This window comes from Acomys minous (genome assembly GCF_964271855.1).
Source record: "Acomys minous genome assembly, chromosome: 1".
Taxonomy (NCBI): domain Eukaryota; kingdom Metazoa; phylum Chordata; class Mammalia; order Rodentia; family Muridae; genus Acomys; species Acomys minous.
In genome coordinates this window covers 54,672,642-54,689,689 of record NC_140483.1, presented here as the reverse complement: position 1 = coordinate 54,689,689, position 17,048 = coordinate 54,672,642, and the positions used below count along the sequence as shown (strand labels likewise).

The following is a 17,048-nucleotide window of genomic DNA, read 5'->3' as shown; positions in this document are numbered from 1 at the left end:
CCTCGGTATTTGAGGAGGATGGAGGCGATCGGGAACAGCCACCTAGCATCCTAGGGGTTCGCCATCATCCCCGCATCCATCCAGAGCACCCTGCAACGTTACAGGGTGACAGCCTTTGTCTCTGGGGACTGACAGCCATCTGGCTCCCCAAGAGCTGCAAGGGACAAGGACTTCTGGGAATTGCAGTTGCACTGGGGACAGAAGTTGTGGCCCCTGGAATAGGACCGATGAGTGGGAGGCCTCCATCAGGGAGAGAGGGGGAGGGAGAAATTGCAGGCTGACCACAGGGCCACAGGTGAGACTCAAGTGGGGTAAGACCTTGGCCCTGCTGTGACCCCCTCCCCAACTCCAGCTGGGGTCTAGGCACTGCCACCCACTCTGCTGTGAGGGGGTCTGACCATTCTGGGCTGCTGGGAGTAACTCCTTCCAGGACTTGTCCAGGGCTAGAGTGGAGCTTCCCCCCAAAAGATGCGGGCTGGCTGGAAAAAGGAAGGGGAAGAAGGGAAAACTTGGATGGAGGAAAGACTCAACCCCACTTCCACTCTCACCACCAGGTGGGGCCCCCCAGCTCCCAAACCCTAGTCAGTGTTGCCAGCTTCTCGTGGTGTCTGTGATTCCAAGCACCGGGGCTGTGGGCAAAGCGCACATCTTCCTGACAAGAGGCCATTGTCCTTACTATCTTCCCCTGGAAGGAAGAAAGATGTTGGGGAATCTGAGACTCAGGGAAGTCCAGTAACTTGGCCAAGGTCACAGGGCCACTAAGCATCAGCTTGCTCATTAGGCAAGTCCCTCTGGTTTCCAGGGATGACTTTATGTTCTCTTAAGTTGAAGGTACTGGGACCTAATTCCCAACCAGAAAGACAAGTCAGCAACGTGAGAGACGGACGCTTCTTAATGGTATGGGTCCCAGCCCCCAGGTCTGGGAAGGTTCTACGGAGGATGGGATGTCACCCTCAGGAGCTTCCTGGCAGCATGGACAAGGCAGAGGTTACTCCAGAGATAATGGGGAAGGGCAGGGGCAGGACAGGGACACGTGTCCTTTTTTGTTTGTTTGTTTTGTTTGTTTGTTTGTTTGAGACAGGGTTTCTCTGTGTAGCCTTGGCTGTCCTAGACTCACTTTGTAGACCAGGCTGGCGTTGAACTCACAGAGATCCGCCTGCCTCTGGCTCCCGAGTGCTGGGATTAAAGGCGTGTGCTACCATGCCCGGCAAGGACACGTGTCTTGTCCCATCCGAGGCCTAGGGTGGAGATTCTGGCTGCAGGGTTTTGTGGGTGCTCAGGCATTCGCAAGCAGAATAGGGAGAAAGAGTGGGCAGGAAGGTAGAAGCCAGCCAGAGACCTAGAGAGAGAGCCTGACCGGGGAAGGGGGGTAGAGCGGGGGGGGGGGGCACGGTTAGGGGGGCTTGGCGGAGGGGGGGCTTGCGTCATGCTTAGCTTGACCTTCACCCCACCAACTCCATCTCTCAGCTTCTTTGCTCTCTACCCAAGAGCGCAGCTTCCCACTTCTTGAACCTCACTGGGTCCCCATCTGTGAGGGTTGAGAGGTGCACTCACAGCCAGCAAGCTAGAACTGCAAACTGGGGACACTGGGCCGACCTGTGGGGGAGGGGCTTCGCCTACTTCCTTCTCCCCACCCCTGTGGTATCCTCACTTCCTTTTCTTGATCACAATCGACAGCTGGCCCAGGGCGGGTGGCCCTCCTTCCACGCCATTCCCACCCCTCTCCTCTATGTGCCAGTGCAAACACTCCTGTCAGGAGATGAAGGCAGGGCCCAGCCTCCAGGCTCCTGCTTCTGTCACCTTATCTCGGCACCCGCTTCTCCTTCGGGAGAGCCTACCTGTACCTCAGAGGAGAACAGGCTACATCCAAGAGGGAGGCAGAGTCACCCAGCCGTGAGAGGCCCCAGGGAGTCACCCTCTGACTTAACAGCCAAGGACAAGGACAGCTGTCCCAAGCTTCCTGACTTCCAAGGGTCATCCTTGGTCCTCACCTCGTCCCCTAGGGGCCACGATGGAGACCAGCCCTTCCTCCCATCTCTCTCAGGTGCCACCCCTGTGCCTACTGCACAGCATTTCTTTTTTGGTGTCACCATTTGACAGTTGAATCAGAGAAGTGGGAGGAAAAGAGAGAGGATGTGGAATTCAAGCGCTGGGGGCCAGGAAGGGGTTGGGGAACCATCACAGAGTAAAGGAGTCTTGCAAGCAAGCATGAACCACGAACCAGTTGGGCTGAGGCCCGGCAAGGGGCCTGCCTGCCAAAGCCAGGCGGGGTCGGGGGCTGCGGAGTCTTGGACTTGGGGACCGCTTCCTCCCCACACCACAAGCATCCAAGTGGCCCAGTGGTGAAGAGGACATGGGAAGTCCCTGATGTGAGGGCCACAGCCTTCGACTATCTGTAAGTCTTCTGAGGAGACGCAGGGTTTTAAGACAGTCCCTGAAGAGTAGTCAGGGGGCGGGGGGTGGGGGGGTGGAGGGGGAGGAAGGCTCCTACAGAAGCAACCCCAGATTCTTCTCCAGTTTACCAGTGCTATCTGATCTCTGGTGACTAGCCTATGCCTTGCAGGCTGAGCGACTCTGGGGCCTGGATGCTACCCTTCCTGCCTAGCCCTGGCCCCTCCTGCCTGTACAGAAGGAGGCGTCCTGCCTCCTCTTTGCCCAACCTGCAGCTATGTGACATATCTGCTCTGCTTGGGGGGCAGATATGGCCTGGGTTTGGCCACAAATTCCCAGGCTTTGAAGCAACAAGGGCTTACAGGGGCAGAAGCTGAGAAGTGGCATTGAGTCTTTAGCCAAGGTCACAGCCAAAAGAGCTGAGGGATCCCTATGGCTGTTTTCTCAGCAAGGAGGTAGAGGCAGGAGGGGCCGGGTGGGGGGTGGGGGTGGGGGTGGGGGGGCGGGTGACAAGGACCTGGAGGAGGAGACCTGGGGTGGTCAGGGAAGGCCTATCCCTTATCCATTCCCAGAGCCTTGGCACCCAGCAAGGATGGCAGGGCAGCACCCCACTTCCTCTTAGGGGGGAACAGGGAGGATGCCCGACCCCTGGCGGTAGCTGCAACAGGCGCAGGAGGGCAGCCTGCAGCTGGGTGTGCGTGGGTGGAAGCCAGGAGGGGCGGAGGGAGGAAGCTGGCTTCCTGAAGCCTCTCAGTCCTCAAAGATAGACGGACTGACAGACAGCTGGCAGGAGGCAGCCTGGGAGGACACAGCTGCTCCAGTAAGTACTTGAAGTGGGGCGCAGTCATCCTATGGCCCACGGTGGGGGCACCCTGGAAATGGGAGGGCTCCACGGATGGGGTGAGGCTGCCTGAGTTTGGGGCTACCATGCCTGGATGGGGCATGAATAGTGGCATATCTGGTGTCCCTGTGGCTGGAGGGCAAAGAAGCCACACAGAACACCAAGAGAGCAGAGGCTAGAGGCCCCTTCCTGTTGTGGGAGAGTGCTGTCCCAGCCACACCTGGGTGGCCCACACTGTTCCCAGGCCTCTGGCCGTGTGGGTCAGCAGCCCTAACCCCACCACCATGGGGGCCTATGACTTAGCTCTGAGAGATAGGGACTGCCCCCAAAAGGCAATGCCCTCATCACCTCTGTGCCCCTTCTATACCCTCAACTGTAGCCTCACCATGCGCTGGCGCTCTAGGGCTTAGTGAGGCCATTTCCTGTGACAGTTACAGAGGCGGGAGACTGGGGGATGGGTAGGAGGAGGAAGGAAACACCCCCGGCCTACCGCCCTGGACAGAGACACCCCCCCCACCCCCCAGAAGCCACAACTAATCTTGGAGTGGAGCTGCCAACAATTAGAAGACCCTAACAGAGGTGTAGCGTGCCGGGGTCCCCAACTGGCTCCAACGCTACTAAAGGCCTCAGTTTCTCATTCTGGAGAAGACTGCTAGCTAGACTTAGAGAGCTGTGAGCTAACTCCCTCCCTTCTGTGTGGCCAGCAGGTCTGTGTTCCCATTCGTACCCCAGCTTAGAGGCCTGGGGACCTGGGTACTGCGTCTCTTCCGCCTTCCAGATTCTTTCCTACCTTCACCCATACCTAGACTTCTCCATCTCCCTCCGTCCTGCGCCCCAACAAAGAGCTCCTGCACTTGCGGGGATGAAAGGCCACTTCCTTGAGAGGATGGCCAGGCTGGGCTTAGAAGCTTCCTTCTAGCTAGCAAGGCCCGCATGACCTTGTCTTTCAGGCAGGCCTCATGGCTGAGTGAGCCTCCCTTGGGCCCAGCAACCTACCACAGCATGGTCCAGGCCTGCGAGGGGCGCTCCAGAGCACAGCTGCCAACCTTGTCTTTGGGGACAGCCATGACCCAGCCTCCACCCACCAAAGCTCCAGCTAAGAAACACGTGCGGCTGCAGGAGAGGTGAGAGCTCTCACAGACAGAAGCTTCCTAGCCCTGGGTAGCCTTCCTTCCTTTCCAGTTCTAACAACAGAGTCCACAAGGCCAGGAAAACAAGCAAACAAAACCCAACGATTCAAAACTTGCAGGTTGCTTGCCCATCCTTCGTGTGTCTGAGACAACAAAGTTTCATGTCAGCCGTGGGCCTGCCTGCTCCCGAAGTTTCAAGTTGTGATGAGCAACCTCTGGGACAAGTCTAGGGCCCTTCATGGCATTTGGGTGTGGGCGGGAGCCTCGGCGCCGGCATGGGAGTCGGAGAGGTAGGCAGCAGGAAGGAGCAAAGGCGTTGCAGGCCACTCTGTTCTTCTCTGATAAAGAGAAAGGGGAACGTAGTAAAGGTCTGACCCTTGAGTGCCCTGGGCCTCTAGGTCAAGAGAAAGACCAAGTGTGGCCCTCCTCAGACAAGCTTTGTAACCGAGGAGCCACTGAAAGCAATGCGAGTGCTCCAGGGTGTTCATTGGGCACTGGCGGACTGTGCTTGCAGAAGAGGCTCCAGCGTGGCTCTGATGCTGGATGTGCGGTCTTTGGGCACCGTCGAACCCATCTGCTCGGTGAACACACCCCGGGAAGTCACCCTACACTTTCTGCGCACGGCTGGACACCCCCTTACATGCTGGGGTCTACAGCACCAGCCACCCAGCCCCAAGCAGCTAGAGGAGGAATTCTTGGTAAGAAGTTGGGGTCCACTCCACGTCACTTTGTTCTTCCATCTCAGACTGTCATGGATTCCTTGGGCCTCCCTTCTCCTTGGGTGGGTGGGTGGGGGGTCCTTAGGGATGAGCCTGGGGCTCGGCAGAGAAGGCTGTCCCCATCCTTGTTCTTCCACTCTGGGCGCAGAGGATGGAAAGGGAGGAAAGGAAGCTGGGAAGGGGACCAGATGTTAACTCACTTATCCCCCATCATCAGAAGATCCCCTCCAACTTCGTCAACCCTGAAGACCTGGATATCCCTGGCCATGCTTCCAAAGACCGATACAAGACCATCTTGCCAAGTAAGGAACACGGTGGGGATGAGGGAGGACAGCATCCCTGGGGAGGAAAGACTTGAGAAGACTGGGTGTACACCTTGAAGCCAGGCTTCATGGCGTAGCCTATAATAATCCCGGCACTTGGAGGCTGGGGTAGAGGATCAGGAATTCAAGGTCAGTCCCAGCTATACAGCAAGTTCTAGGCTAGCTTGGTTTAAACGAGGCCTTGACAAAAATAAAAACAAAAAAACGTCAACAATGAAAAACAAAAACAAACAAACAAACAAACAAAAAAACTCAGTGCAGCCAAGGAGGAACAATAGTGCTTGGGACACCGTCTTTCAACAGAGAAACAGTAATACCACACCCTGTCGGCTAGGAGGTGGACAGCATCTGCAGAAGCTTACTTCGAGCCTGTGTGACAGAGGCGAACGCACAGACAGACCCAGGCCTAGCACCTCCCACTTTACAGAGGCAAGCTGGAGCCTACTACAGCGGCTCACTGCCTGCTAGAGTAGACCAGGGGTTCTGTGAACACTTGTCAACGTGAGTTCGTTAGCCTTTGGCCTTGGCCTAATTCTAGCAAGCTCTACAACCACCAAAGAGGGGAAGCCAGCGCCTTCATCCGTCATCCGGTTTGACTGGGGAAAGAAAGACCCCACACCTTTGGAGACCGAGCCCGATCTCCCTCATGGTTAGATAATGTATTCATCTAAAGCTTGTTCTCCTAATCAGAAAAAAAAAAGTTTTCCTCTGCAGAATCTCTATTCTTATCAGTTTCCTCCCTTTTTGTTTTTTGGTTGGTTGGTTGGTTGGTATTTTTGAGACAGGGTTTTTCTGTGTAGCCTTGGCTGTCCTAGACTCACTTTGTAGAACAGGCTGGACTTGAACTCGCAGCGATCCCGCCTGCCTCTGCCTCCTGAGTGCTGGGATTAAAGGCGTGCGCACTATGCCCAGCTGGAAACATTTTATAATACATAGGTATTACGTTGTCTGTTTGTAAAATAAGTCAACAAAGTATTGCAAACAGTGTGAGGTCACTCTTCCCTCTGACTCTGTTAGGATCCACATTTGTTGCTCACCTTCTGACCTTTCACCTCCATTGATCTTCCCTTCCTAGATCCCCAGAGCCGTGTCTGTCTTGGCCGGGCACAGAGCCAGGAGGACAGCGACTACATCAACGCCAACTACATCCGAGTGAGTGGCTGGCTGCTGCTGCTGCAGTGGGGGCAGGCCTGCCTTTAAAAATGAGAATGCCACATGATACCACCCAGCTGTGACTTGGCCTCCAGGGCCCTCTTCACTCCAACTCCCTCCTACCATAGCTCTCTCTGCTAGACTAGGGGAGGAGGGGAGGGGACACATCCTGAATGACCCCTGAGATATCAGCCTAGAAAAGATGTCAAACTTTGCAAATCACCTTAACCTACCCTGTTATCTTATACATTACAACCCTCTAAACTCGGCAGTAAGTTGACACGGCTGAGCATAGTCACTGGTTTCTTAAAGGCTGGTGGCTTCCACACTCAGTCTTTCCCTACCCCCCACCCCCACCCCCGACCTCGCACCAGGTAGTGCCTCCTTTGTAGAGACTGATTCACGTCCAGCTAGTAGCACTCTAAAGGCAAGATGGACCATCTATCCCAACTTCACCTCCTTTGGTAGGTGGATGTAAAACTAGTGCCCCCTTGTGGTCAGATATGGTAGGACAGTAGTCTGGGTGCTGAGTAGCAAAGCAGTCAGCCAGAAAGCATGCTAGATGGTCTGGTCCTCTGTCTGCCTGCGGGAACCAGGGAACCAGGAGAACAAACAGTAGGATGCATGGAAGCTAAGGATGATGGGAGAGAGGAGAGCAGACTAGGAAATGTATGCTGGATTTTGTTTGGTGCCAAATATATAAAACTGATTCATGAAATGTGAAACTTTTCGTTTATAAATATTGAGGGCTGTTATGTTTTGCACTGGAAGAAAGCAGTAGAGGCCACGGACAAGCAGGTACCTGGTGCCTGCTCTGTGGGAGGCTGCCAATACATTCTACTGAGTTTAATTCACACTACGCTACAATCATTAGCTACCGCCTATAGGTCGGGAAACCATGGGGTGGGGTGGAGTTTCACACCGACGTGCCCGTGACCACTTAGCTAGGAAACCGCAGGACAGGGATTTGAACTCGGGTGTTCCTCCTCTAGCATGCGGCTTCTGGTGTGTGTGTGCGCGTGCGTGCGCGTGCGTGTGTGTGTGTGTGTGTGTGTGTACGTGTGCGTGTGTGTGTGTACGTGTGCGCGCATGAGTACATCTAACTGAACTCACAGCATCTGTCTCCTTCTGTGCTTTCTCTCCCCAGGGCTATGATGGGAAGGAGAAGGTCTACATTGCCACCCAGGGCCCCATGCCCAACACAGTAGCAGACTTCTGGGAGATGGTGTGGCAAGAGGAAGTGTCCCTCGTTGTCATGCTCACCCAGCTCAGAGAAGGCAAGGAGGTAGGAGGCAGGGTCACCCAGAAAGGGTGGCACCCTCCCCTCCCACACCACTCATGCAGAGTGGAGTAGAGGCCTCACTGGGAGCTGACGGCCCTGACAGGCCCCCGGGGCATTGTCTCTCAGGAGGGCTCCTGAGATACACACAACAACCCAGGGAAGCTGTTCACAGCCAAAATGTGGGTGGAGTGACGCTGTAGTTTAAGCTTGGGAGGGCCAGACTCCAGTCCCTGGCCTGGGTCATGGGGTAAGATATGACAAGGGGACACTAGGCCTCTGTCTGCTGACCCAGCCTTGCTCCACTGATGGACCCTCCCACTCTGACTCCCAGCTCCCTCCCTTCTAGAAATGTGTACACTACTGGCCCACAGAAGAGGAAACCTATGGGCCCTTCCAGGTCTGCATCCAGGACGTGAAAGAACACCCAGAATATACTGTGAGGCGGCTTACCATCCAGGTACCATCCCCTGGAGCTGGCCAAAATGGGAGGTCTGGGCCACTCTAGCATCTCTGGAACTCAGGCTCCCCCTTCACTAAGTTTAGTAAGTTCACCAAGTCCACTAATTTAAACCTTGGTCTTCACATTTAAAAGAGGTGCCACAAAAGAAAGAAAAATGGGGCTGGGCGTGGTGGCGCACGCCTTTAAGCCCAGCACTTGGAAGGCAGAGGCAGGAAGATCGCTGTGTGTTCGAGGCCAGCCTGGTCTACAAAGTGAGTCCAGGACAGCCAAGGCTACACAGAGAAACCCTATCTCAAAAAGCCAAAAAAACAAAAAAACAAAAAAAACAAAAAAAGAGAAAAGAAAAGAAAAAGAAAAATAAAGAGAAATGGGTACAGCCATCAAGGTACCTGTAATTAAGAAGGGATGTGCCAACAAACCAATAGGCACCATCAGGAATCAGCCCCCCCCCCCCAATGCTATATACCAGGAGAGAAGAGAGATCCAGGAGAGTGAGGAGAAGTCAAAGAAGTGTGCCAACAATGTTAAAGTACATGTGATGTACTTAGGAATTCTCTCTAGGGGACAGAGAGAGGGCTCAGCGGGTAAAGGCGCTTCTGCCAAGCCTGATGACCTGAGTTCAATCCTGAAAACCCACATGGTGGGGGAGAGGAGAACTGACTGGAACAGCAAAGCAAGATTCCCTATCTAGAGAGAAGGGAGAGAGAACAGGAGGAAAGGGAGGAGGGAGGGACCACGTGGGGAGGGAGAGGGGGAGCTTTCTATTACTGGACACAGTCTTACACTTCCAAATGATTTCTGTATCAGTTCATTGTTCCCCAAGCAGCCTGGGAAGCAAACAAAAAGATATCCCTGTGCCCACTTACTAGGGAAGAAATGAGAATTACACACTTCCCATTAGTCCTGCGATAGATAGAGGCACAGGCAAGACTTGAGCCTGGCTCTCTCTCCCTCTCTCAGAACATTGCTCCTTCCTTCAGTTTTGGAGTGGGTCATGGTGGAAGGTGAGTTAGCAAAGTGGGCAGGAGGATGGGCCTTGCCTGCTCTGAGTTGATTGCCAGCACTCACTTGCTGGCACCAGGAGCAGGCAGCACTCACACCACATCCTGGTTGTCATGCCTTACTCTCCTGTTTTCTCATGGCCCCAGTACCAAGAGGAATGCCGGCCAGTGAAGCACGTCCTCTTCTCAGCCTGGCCGGATCACCAGACTCCAGAGTCGGCTGGGCCCCTGCTGCGCCTGGTGGCTGAGGTGGAGAGCCCAGAGGCAGCTGCCAACTCTGGGCCTATTGTGGTTCACTGCAGGTAGGCCCTCCCCAGCCCCAGCCTAGACCCAGTGCTTGCCTTCCCTACCCTCTAGGTCTCTGGTAGAGAGGCATCCAGCTGATACCACACAGGACGGGCCCAGTTCTTACCTGGATGGAGCCCTGGCTTGTAGGAAGTGTCTAGTCAGGCAGAGATGAGATAAACATGGCATCTGCTGTTAGGCGGTCTACTTAATCGTTGGCCAACTTTTTTGTTTGCTTGGGGTCTTTTAGTGTTTGGGTTTATTTTTGTTTTTGTTAGATTTGTTGTGTTGTATTGTTTGTTTGTTTATTTTGCTTTGTTTTGGGGACAGGAACCCTCTTTGTAGCCAAGGCTAATTATCAAACTCATGGCAATCCTCCTGCCCCAGCCTCTCGATTTCCTTTGGGGATCACAGGAATAAACTAGAGTGGGTTTGTTGGAAACCTGTTGTTGCTGTTGTCAGGCACCATGTTAAACATAAGAACATAGCTAAGAATAAAACAGTTTAGTTTCTTCCCTGGCATGCTCATAGCTCAATCAGAAAGGCAGCAGATTAAACAATTAAATGGTCTACAATGCAATGAAAGCTGGATGGAGTAGGACAGAGTCCACAGGGTCAGGTCACCTAACACCTGTGGGGGAAAGGAAAACACTCAAGGAGGGAGAGTAGTATTTGCTAAGGAAATAAATTAATAATAATAATAATAATAATAATAATAATAATAATAATAATAATAATGGTAAATACACTGTGAGGAGCAGGGTCAGAGAGGAAGCCTGAAGCTTATATATTGGGACACTGATAGGAACCAATCTGGAAGGCAGCTAAGGGCTTCATGAAGGGGACTTGTAAGACTGACTAAAACACTGAGATTTGCCATTTTGCTTTACTTTTTGTTGATGTTGGGAATTGAATCCAACACCCCAGATTTATCACTTAAAAATAAGGCTTGGGCCTGGGCATTGTGGTGTGCTTCTGTACTCTCAACGCTTGGGAGGTAGACTCAGGAGGATCAGGAGCTCAAAGCCGGTCTAAACAAACACACAGAGTTCAAGGCCAGGCTGGGCTATATGATGCTATGTAGAGAAGGGAAGAGGAGGAGGAGGAGGAGGAGGAAGAGGAGGAGACAAAAAGTGCAAACGGAATGCTTGGACCATGCAGAGGTGGCACACCAACTAAGTGCTGAGATTCACTTGTGGCCTCTATTAGAGGTAAGACCTAAGGGGGGGGGGCAAGAAAGGGCAAGAGAGGGTGTGAGGACAGAGAGAAAGAAGTCTCAAGGTGACAGAGCTGAGAAGAGGACAACAGGAGAAAATGCAAGCCAGAGGACATCAGTGGAAGCTGATCTGAAGCTGGCAGGAGGTTGTGGTCAGATAAGGAATGCTCAGGGGATGGCCAGCACACAGGCAGGCGCTGTGGATTAGCTGCTTTTGGACTGTAAACAGACGCCACCATCAAAAGCTGCACTGGAATAGGGCGTGGTGGTGCTCCCTGGTGCTGAGCACCCTCAAGGCCAGAGCAGTAGGGGTGATAGTGTAAGGTCAGTCTGGGCTACATGGCTAGACGCCATTGTCAAAAAGCAAAGCAAAGCAAAGCTAGGGGCCAACAAGTTGCCTCCGTGGGTAAAGGCACCAAAGGCAGAGCCTGACAGCCTAAGTTCAGTCTCTGGGATCTACGTGGTCTAAGGAGAGAACTGACTCACAACAGTTGCCTTCTAACCTTCACACAGGTACGATGGCACATGTGCACACATGCACACACATGCCACCCGCAAATTAAAATAAATAAAAATATAAAGCAAACAAACAAAAACAAAAACAACAAACAAACCTGGGAAAAGGACAGACCTGGGCTTTAATCCCAGCACTTGGGAGGCAGAGGCAGGCAGAGCTCTGTGAGTTTGAGGCCAGCCTGGTCTACACAGCAAGTCTCAGACTAGCAAGGTCTACACAGAGAGACTGTCTCAAACTAACAGACAACAACAACAAAAACAAAGAAACAAAAAACATAAAAAAATACTGGGTATGGAGGCACCCTTCTGTAACCCCAGGACTCAGGAGGCTGAAGAAGGGTTACAGTGAATTTGGGCTATATGGTAAGGTCCAGGCCTCAGTGGGCTACAGAGTGAAACTCTTATCTTTAAAAAAAAAATTTTTTTTAAGGGCTGGAGAGATGGCTCAGTGGTTAAGAGCACTGCCTGCTCTTCCAGAGGTCCTAAGTTCAATTCCCAGCAACCACATGGTGGCTTACAACCATCTATAATGAGATCTGGTGCCCTCCTCGACAGATAAAGCACTCATATACAATAAATAAAATAAATAAATCTTTAAAAAAAACAAAAAACCATGCCTGGTGTGGTGGCGCACGCCTTTAGTCCCAGCACTCAGGAGGCAGAGGCAGGTAGATCATTGTGAGTTCAAGGCCAGCCTGAACTACATAGCAAGTTCCAGACTGGCTGGGCCCATGAGTATCTTTATATAATAATAATAATAATAATAATAATAGTAGTAGTAGTAGTAGTAGTAGCAGTAGTAGTAATAATAGCCATTATTATTTATAATAATTGTGAATTATTAACAAGTGTTATAGTTTTTTAAGTCCATAGGGCCAGTCATAGTAGTGCATGCCTTTAATCTCAGCACTTGGGAGGCAGAGGTAGGCAGATCTCTGAGTTCAAGGCCAGTCTAGTCTAGTCTATAGGAACCAGAAGGCCAAAGGTGAGCTGGCTGGGCCTAGAGTGTGACTAATAAGTAAAGTTTACAAATTTCTCCAGGATAAGCTAATGTGTCTGCCTCCATCAGCGATGCCGGGGATGCTGGGGCTGGAGGTGTCAGGGTCCTACCACGATAGAGCACCTCAGTCCCATTGCTTCTTTCATCATTTGAAGTCTGGCCCGAGCCGTCCGTGCTCACCCTGTCTCCCCTGTTCCCTGGTCACCTGTGACCTCCCCAGTGCAGGGATCGGCCGGACAGGGTGCTTCATCGCCACCCACATCGGCTGCCAGCAGCTGAAGGCCCGAGGGGAAGTGGACATTCTGGGCATCGTGTGCCAACTGCGCCTAGACAGGTGGGTCGTGGGAAGCAGGCGCAGCCACACTGCTTGACAAGGACACTGGTGGTCCTGAGGCACTGGGCAGGCACGACACCCTTAGGCCCTCCTTGAGGAAAGCAAGGAACGCGTATTGTTGAAAGAACTTTCTATTTTGCTAATAACTGAGCCCACATTTGAAATGTTAGCTTGGGGGGCCTGGAGCTAGATATGTCACTCTGAATTTTCCCTCAACCTTCCTCCCCCCCCTCCCTCCCCACCCCCCACCCCTACCCTCCCAGGCTCCCAAATTCTCTACTCAGGGAAAAGTTGGGGAATACGTTCCCATGGAGGCTAGGTACAACCTGCATGTCTGTCATCCCAGCACTCAGGAGGCTGAGGCAGGTGAATGTGAGTTCAAAGCCAGTGCCTGGCTACTTAGTTAGCTCAAGGCCAAGGAGAGCTACATAGAAAGCCCCGGTCTTGATTTTTATTTTTAAAGATACAACTTGTTCTAGATACAAAGTAGCTATGGGTAATGTGAGCTATTCACTGAGCTTGAAAGCAGAGAAGCGGGTTCAGACTCTGGGGTGTAGGCTACTAGCTGTTACCATGATTGTGTAGCAATCCCTCCCCATCCCCCCCAACTCGCCCCCCCCCTTTTGTTTTTCATTTGTTTTGTTTTTAGATACATGGTTTCTCATGTAGGCCTGGCTGTCCAGGACTAGCTTTGTAGACCAGGCTGGCCTCAAACTCATAGCAATCCACCTCTGCCTTCCAAGTGCTGGGATTAAAGGTGTGCCCGGCTGAGAAGTCAGGTCTGATTTTGCCCCAAGAACTAGGTAGATAAGGGACAGAGGACCAAGAGAGGGGGCACTTCCTTCCTTGGGGCTGCCCTGGGAGAGGCAGTAAAGAGAAATAGGGGGTGAAAAGGGTGGCTCTTTGGGGAGGGGAGAGTCAGAGCTTTCCCCGCAGTGCAGTGAGACAGAAGGGAGCGTGACTCTTCCTTACTCTAACTTCTGCTTGCAGAGGAGGCATGATCCAGACTGCTGAGCAGTACCAGTTCCTGCACCACACTTTGGCCCTGTATGCAGCCCAGCTGCCCACGGAGCCCAGCCCCTGACCCCCGCCCCTCCACCAGCCCAGGGCCCAACCTCCCCTCAGGCCTGGGACAGAAGTGGGCTGTGTGTTCTGGGATAGTTCCTGCAGAACCACAGGGAAGAGAGCCTTTGGGAGCGAGGGTGCTTATAATCCCAGGAAATTGCTCCCAGCAAGTAACAGGGGCCGGGCCACGGGTCTTCACCACCGACCACTCCTCTGCCTTTTCCCGTGGCCCCCAGTGGACTATAGTGGAGCTTCCTGTGGCTCTGAACTTACAGATAAGAGCTGGCACTTGAAATGGATTGAGGAAAACAAAAACAAAAACAAATCAAGAGTGGCTGCTGCCTTCTCTATGTTCTCTCTGTGGGCTTCTTTCCTTGTTGGTGACACAAAGAGCCAGTCCTTTGCTGCCATTATAGATGCAAACAGAATGTTCCTGAAAGCCATTCCAGATGTAGCCCTGCTGCTGGAGCTGCAGAGACCGTGACTGCAAGATCCTCTTCCATTAAGACCTTGGCCACACACAGGCCAGCTGCAAGAGCAGGGGAGTGTCTGGTCAAACCCTCCACATCCTCCATGGACCTCTCCTCCCCATGCACCTGGGAGTGTTGCTAGCCCCTGCAGAAGACAGCAGGAGCCCTGACTGGCCCGCCTCCACACGTCATAAAATGAGATGCCTGCAGATGCGGAGGTAACCAAGTCTAGCCATTGCGACCACTGGAAGAGCCCCTCTGGGGTGATGATGCTTACCCCATCAGTCATCCCAGCACTCAGGGGCAGAAGCAGGAGGATTGCTACAAGTTTGAGGCCAGCTAGATCTACATTTTTGAGTTCCAGGCCAGTCGGGACTACATAGCAAGATCTTCTCTTTAAAAAAAAAAAAAAAGGCAATCTTGAGCTCTCTGGAGAGATCAGGGGGGCTGCCTCTGCCTCTATGGCTTCCTGACATCTGCTCCTAACCCCTCTCTAGGGAAGCTGAGCTCTCTCTGCTTTGCTTCTGTGCCTTCAGAGCACGCTCTGGGTACCCATGAAGTACCAAAGGAAGGGGAAAGAAGAAGAGACAAAGGGCTGTGTCTGCTTCTGGAAAGCCTACCCGCCATACCTTCCCTGGCTTGTATTTCTTGGCAGTGCACACCTGGATAGCTTACCCAGTGCCAGAAGCATGGTCGGCTGGCACCAGTCCAGGCCCAGGGCTGAGACCAAGCTTCGGCCCTCATCCGTGTCTCTTCAGCACAATTTCCAGGGAGCCCACGATCTATCTCAGGGTTGAACTGTATACCCCCAGCAAAGCCAGACCAATCCTAAGCCTTCCTGGACTGCCTGTGGGGATGAAGGTGGGGCACGATTCGATTCCTGCTCTCTGGTCTTGGATGTGCTGGGTGAGAGAGTGCTCTGTGAAAACCCCCAGGAGCTGGTCCTGGTGAGCGGCTGGCCTCTTGCTTCATGGCTTCTCTCCGAAGAACATGCCCTGCTGCTGGGCATGGCGTCACAAGCCTGTGATCCACACGCAGAAAGCCGAGGCAGGAGAATCAGGAGCTCCAGTCCAGCCTTGGCTATATGACACCCTCTCTCAAAAACAAATTTAAGAAAAAGAAAAAAAAGAAAGAAAAGAAAGAAATGAAAACAAACAAACAAAACCAGTGTGGTGGTGCAGCTGAGGTTAAAATTCTTAATGTTCTACCTAACCTTACGGAGGTGCTCCACTCCTTTAGTCTTAGGGTGACAGCTTGCACTCCCATTTTCCTAAGCCCCCTAAAAGGTCTGTGCTGCCCAAGGTAGGCTCTAAGGTACCTAGTATTTCCATGAGCTCAGAGCCTATCTGGAAGGGAGCAGATGCACAGCCCTATGGGCACCCTCCCTGCACTGTGACCCCCCCAACCCTGTTTATGAGGGCACAGGCTTTGGAAAAGCAAAGTAGAAAATCAAACAAATAAAGACTTCTTGGGTCTTTTTAGACTTCTGTCTCTTTTGGGCCTCTAGAGCTCTCTCTAGCAATAGAGTTAAGTCTCTCCAGAGCAGGAACAGGCTGCTACATCCTCACCCCGCCCCCATCTCCCACTGCCCCAAAATACACTCTTTTTCTAGTGTTTCTAAAGACATGTGACAAAATGAAACTGCAGTCAGTATAGGAAGTGAGACACAGGGTACCACCTTGCCTGTTCAGGGTGCCCTAACAAAGCGCCATACACTGATAACTTATAAACAATAGAAATATGTTGCTCGCTGCTTGAAAGACGGGAAAGCCATTGATCAAGGTGCTCTTGCCCTCTCCTTATATTTAGGATGGCTCCGCCCTCATAACCTAGTCACCTTATAAAGCCATCACTTTGAGGATTGGGATTTTAGTATATGACTCTGGGAGAAGGACACAAAGATATATAGCAATGAAATCTATTAGTTTGTATGATAACTTAAAAGTTCAGACCATATCATGTACCTCCGGAACAAGAGAAAAATGTACAAAGGGCAAAGGCTACACGGATGTTACTTCATAAGTCAGAATAGGCTGATCCAAGATGCTGGGGGTCACCCAGCTCTTGTGGAGGTTTGATTCATACAGTTGATGTTAACAGTTCACCTTTGGCTAAAACATCAGGCACCAACTGAGTATGCCTGAAAACCGCACTCTAAGGAGAGACTTGTGGGATCTTTGTAGAAGGAGCTCAGCTGCCCCAGGGACCAGGAAAGTACAGCCAGTTGACTGAGCGGGCCCTCCTGCAAGGGAGGGTGGGAACACCTTGGCAGGCCCTCCACCACCCACTATCAGAAAACTTTGCTTTCTGCCAAAACAGCACACATTTTTCCTTTACCACCGATGTTTCTCACAGGGGATTGCCTGCCCTGTTTTTGGCTGCTTCTATATGGTGACAATACAGCCAGTATCAAAAGTCAGACATGGTGGCATAACGCGTTTTATCAGACAGACGGACACTGGGGGTGGGGGTGGGGGAATCAGCATCAAGTTCAAATCTCACTTTGGGTTGCCTAAATAAGTGGCCTGGCAAACTGGTTAACAAAACAAGATGGAGTATTAAGGGCTCTAAATTCAGCTGTTACTCTCCACGAACTTCGAGGGCGGGGGGGTTGGGTGTGTGTGTGGAATCGGTACCCAGGGATGCTGAGAGGCGAGGGATAAGGGAACAAAACCATACATCGTTTCCCTTTGCAGGAGATCTTCGTGCCACCTTTCTTCATCCTGGAAATGCTCTAGCTTAATCCGGACGCCACCAGCCCAGGGCCGACCACCCTTCAAGACAGAAAGCCCGGCAGCAACCAGGGCAGGGCAAACGAGGGCAGCAGAAAAAAATAAAATTACAGCTTTCTGCTTAAGCGCCC

General features: G+C 52.4%; 1 protein-coding gene across 2 annotated transcripts; it reads left to right on the top strand.

The window, feature by feature from the left end:
* The first annotated feature begins 2,209 nt into the window (after positions 1–2,209).
* Positions 2,210–15,649, top strand: PTPN7 (protein tyrosine phosphatase non-receptor type 7). 2 transcript variants are annotated; one of them, XM_084786620.1, is made up of 10 exons: positions 2,210–2,395; positions 4,183–4,356; positions 4,877–5,060; positions 5,299–5,383; positions 6,480–6,556; positions 7,704–7,841; positions 8,185–8,295; positions 9,447–9,601; positions 12,537–12,650; positions 13,641–15,649. In XM_084786620.1, the coding sequence occupies exons 2-10, from the start codon at positions 4,235–4,237 to the stop codon at positions 13,732–13,734; spliced, it is 1,080 nt and encodes a 359-aa protein (XP_084642746.1). In that variant the 5' UTR covers positions 2,210–2,395; positions 4,183–4,234; the 3' UTR covers positions 13,735–15,649. The 2 variants fall into 2 exon arrangements, with proteins under 2 accessions (XP_084642746.1, XP_084642745.1); XM_084786619.1 differs by lacking the exon at positions 2,210–2,395 and adding an exon at positions 3,100–3,211.
* Positions 15,650–17,048: the final 1,399 nt, after the last annotated feature.

Excerpts from the sequence above, each read along its gene's own strand:
- PTPN7 (XM_084786620.1), top strand. The coding sequence starts at position 4,235 with ATGGTCCAGGCCTGCGAGGGGCGCTCCAGAGCACAGCTGCCAACCTTG. Across the intron at positions 6,557-7,703 it reads TCAACGCCAACTACATCCGA|GGCTATGATGGGAAGGAGAA; the intron begins GTGAGTGGCTGG and ends TTCTCTCCCCAG. Across the intron at positions 8,296-9,446 it reads TGAGGCGGCTTACCATCCAG|TACCAAGAGGAATGCCGGCC; the intron begins GTACCATCCCCT and ends TCATGGCCCCAG.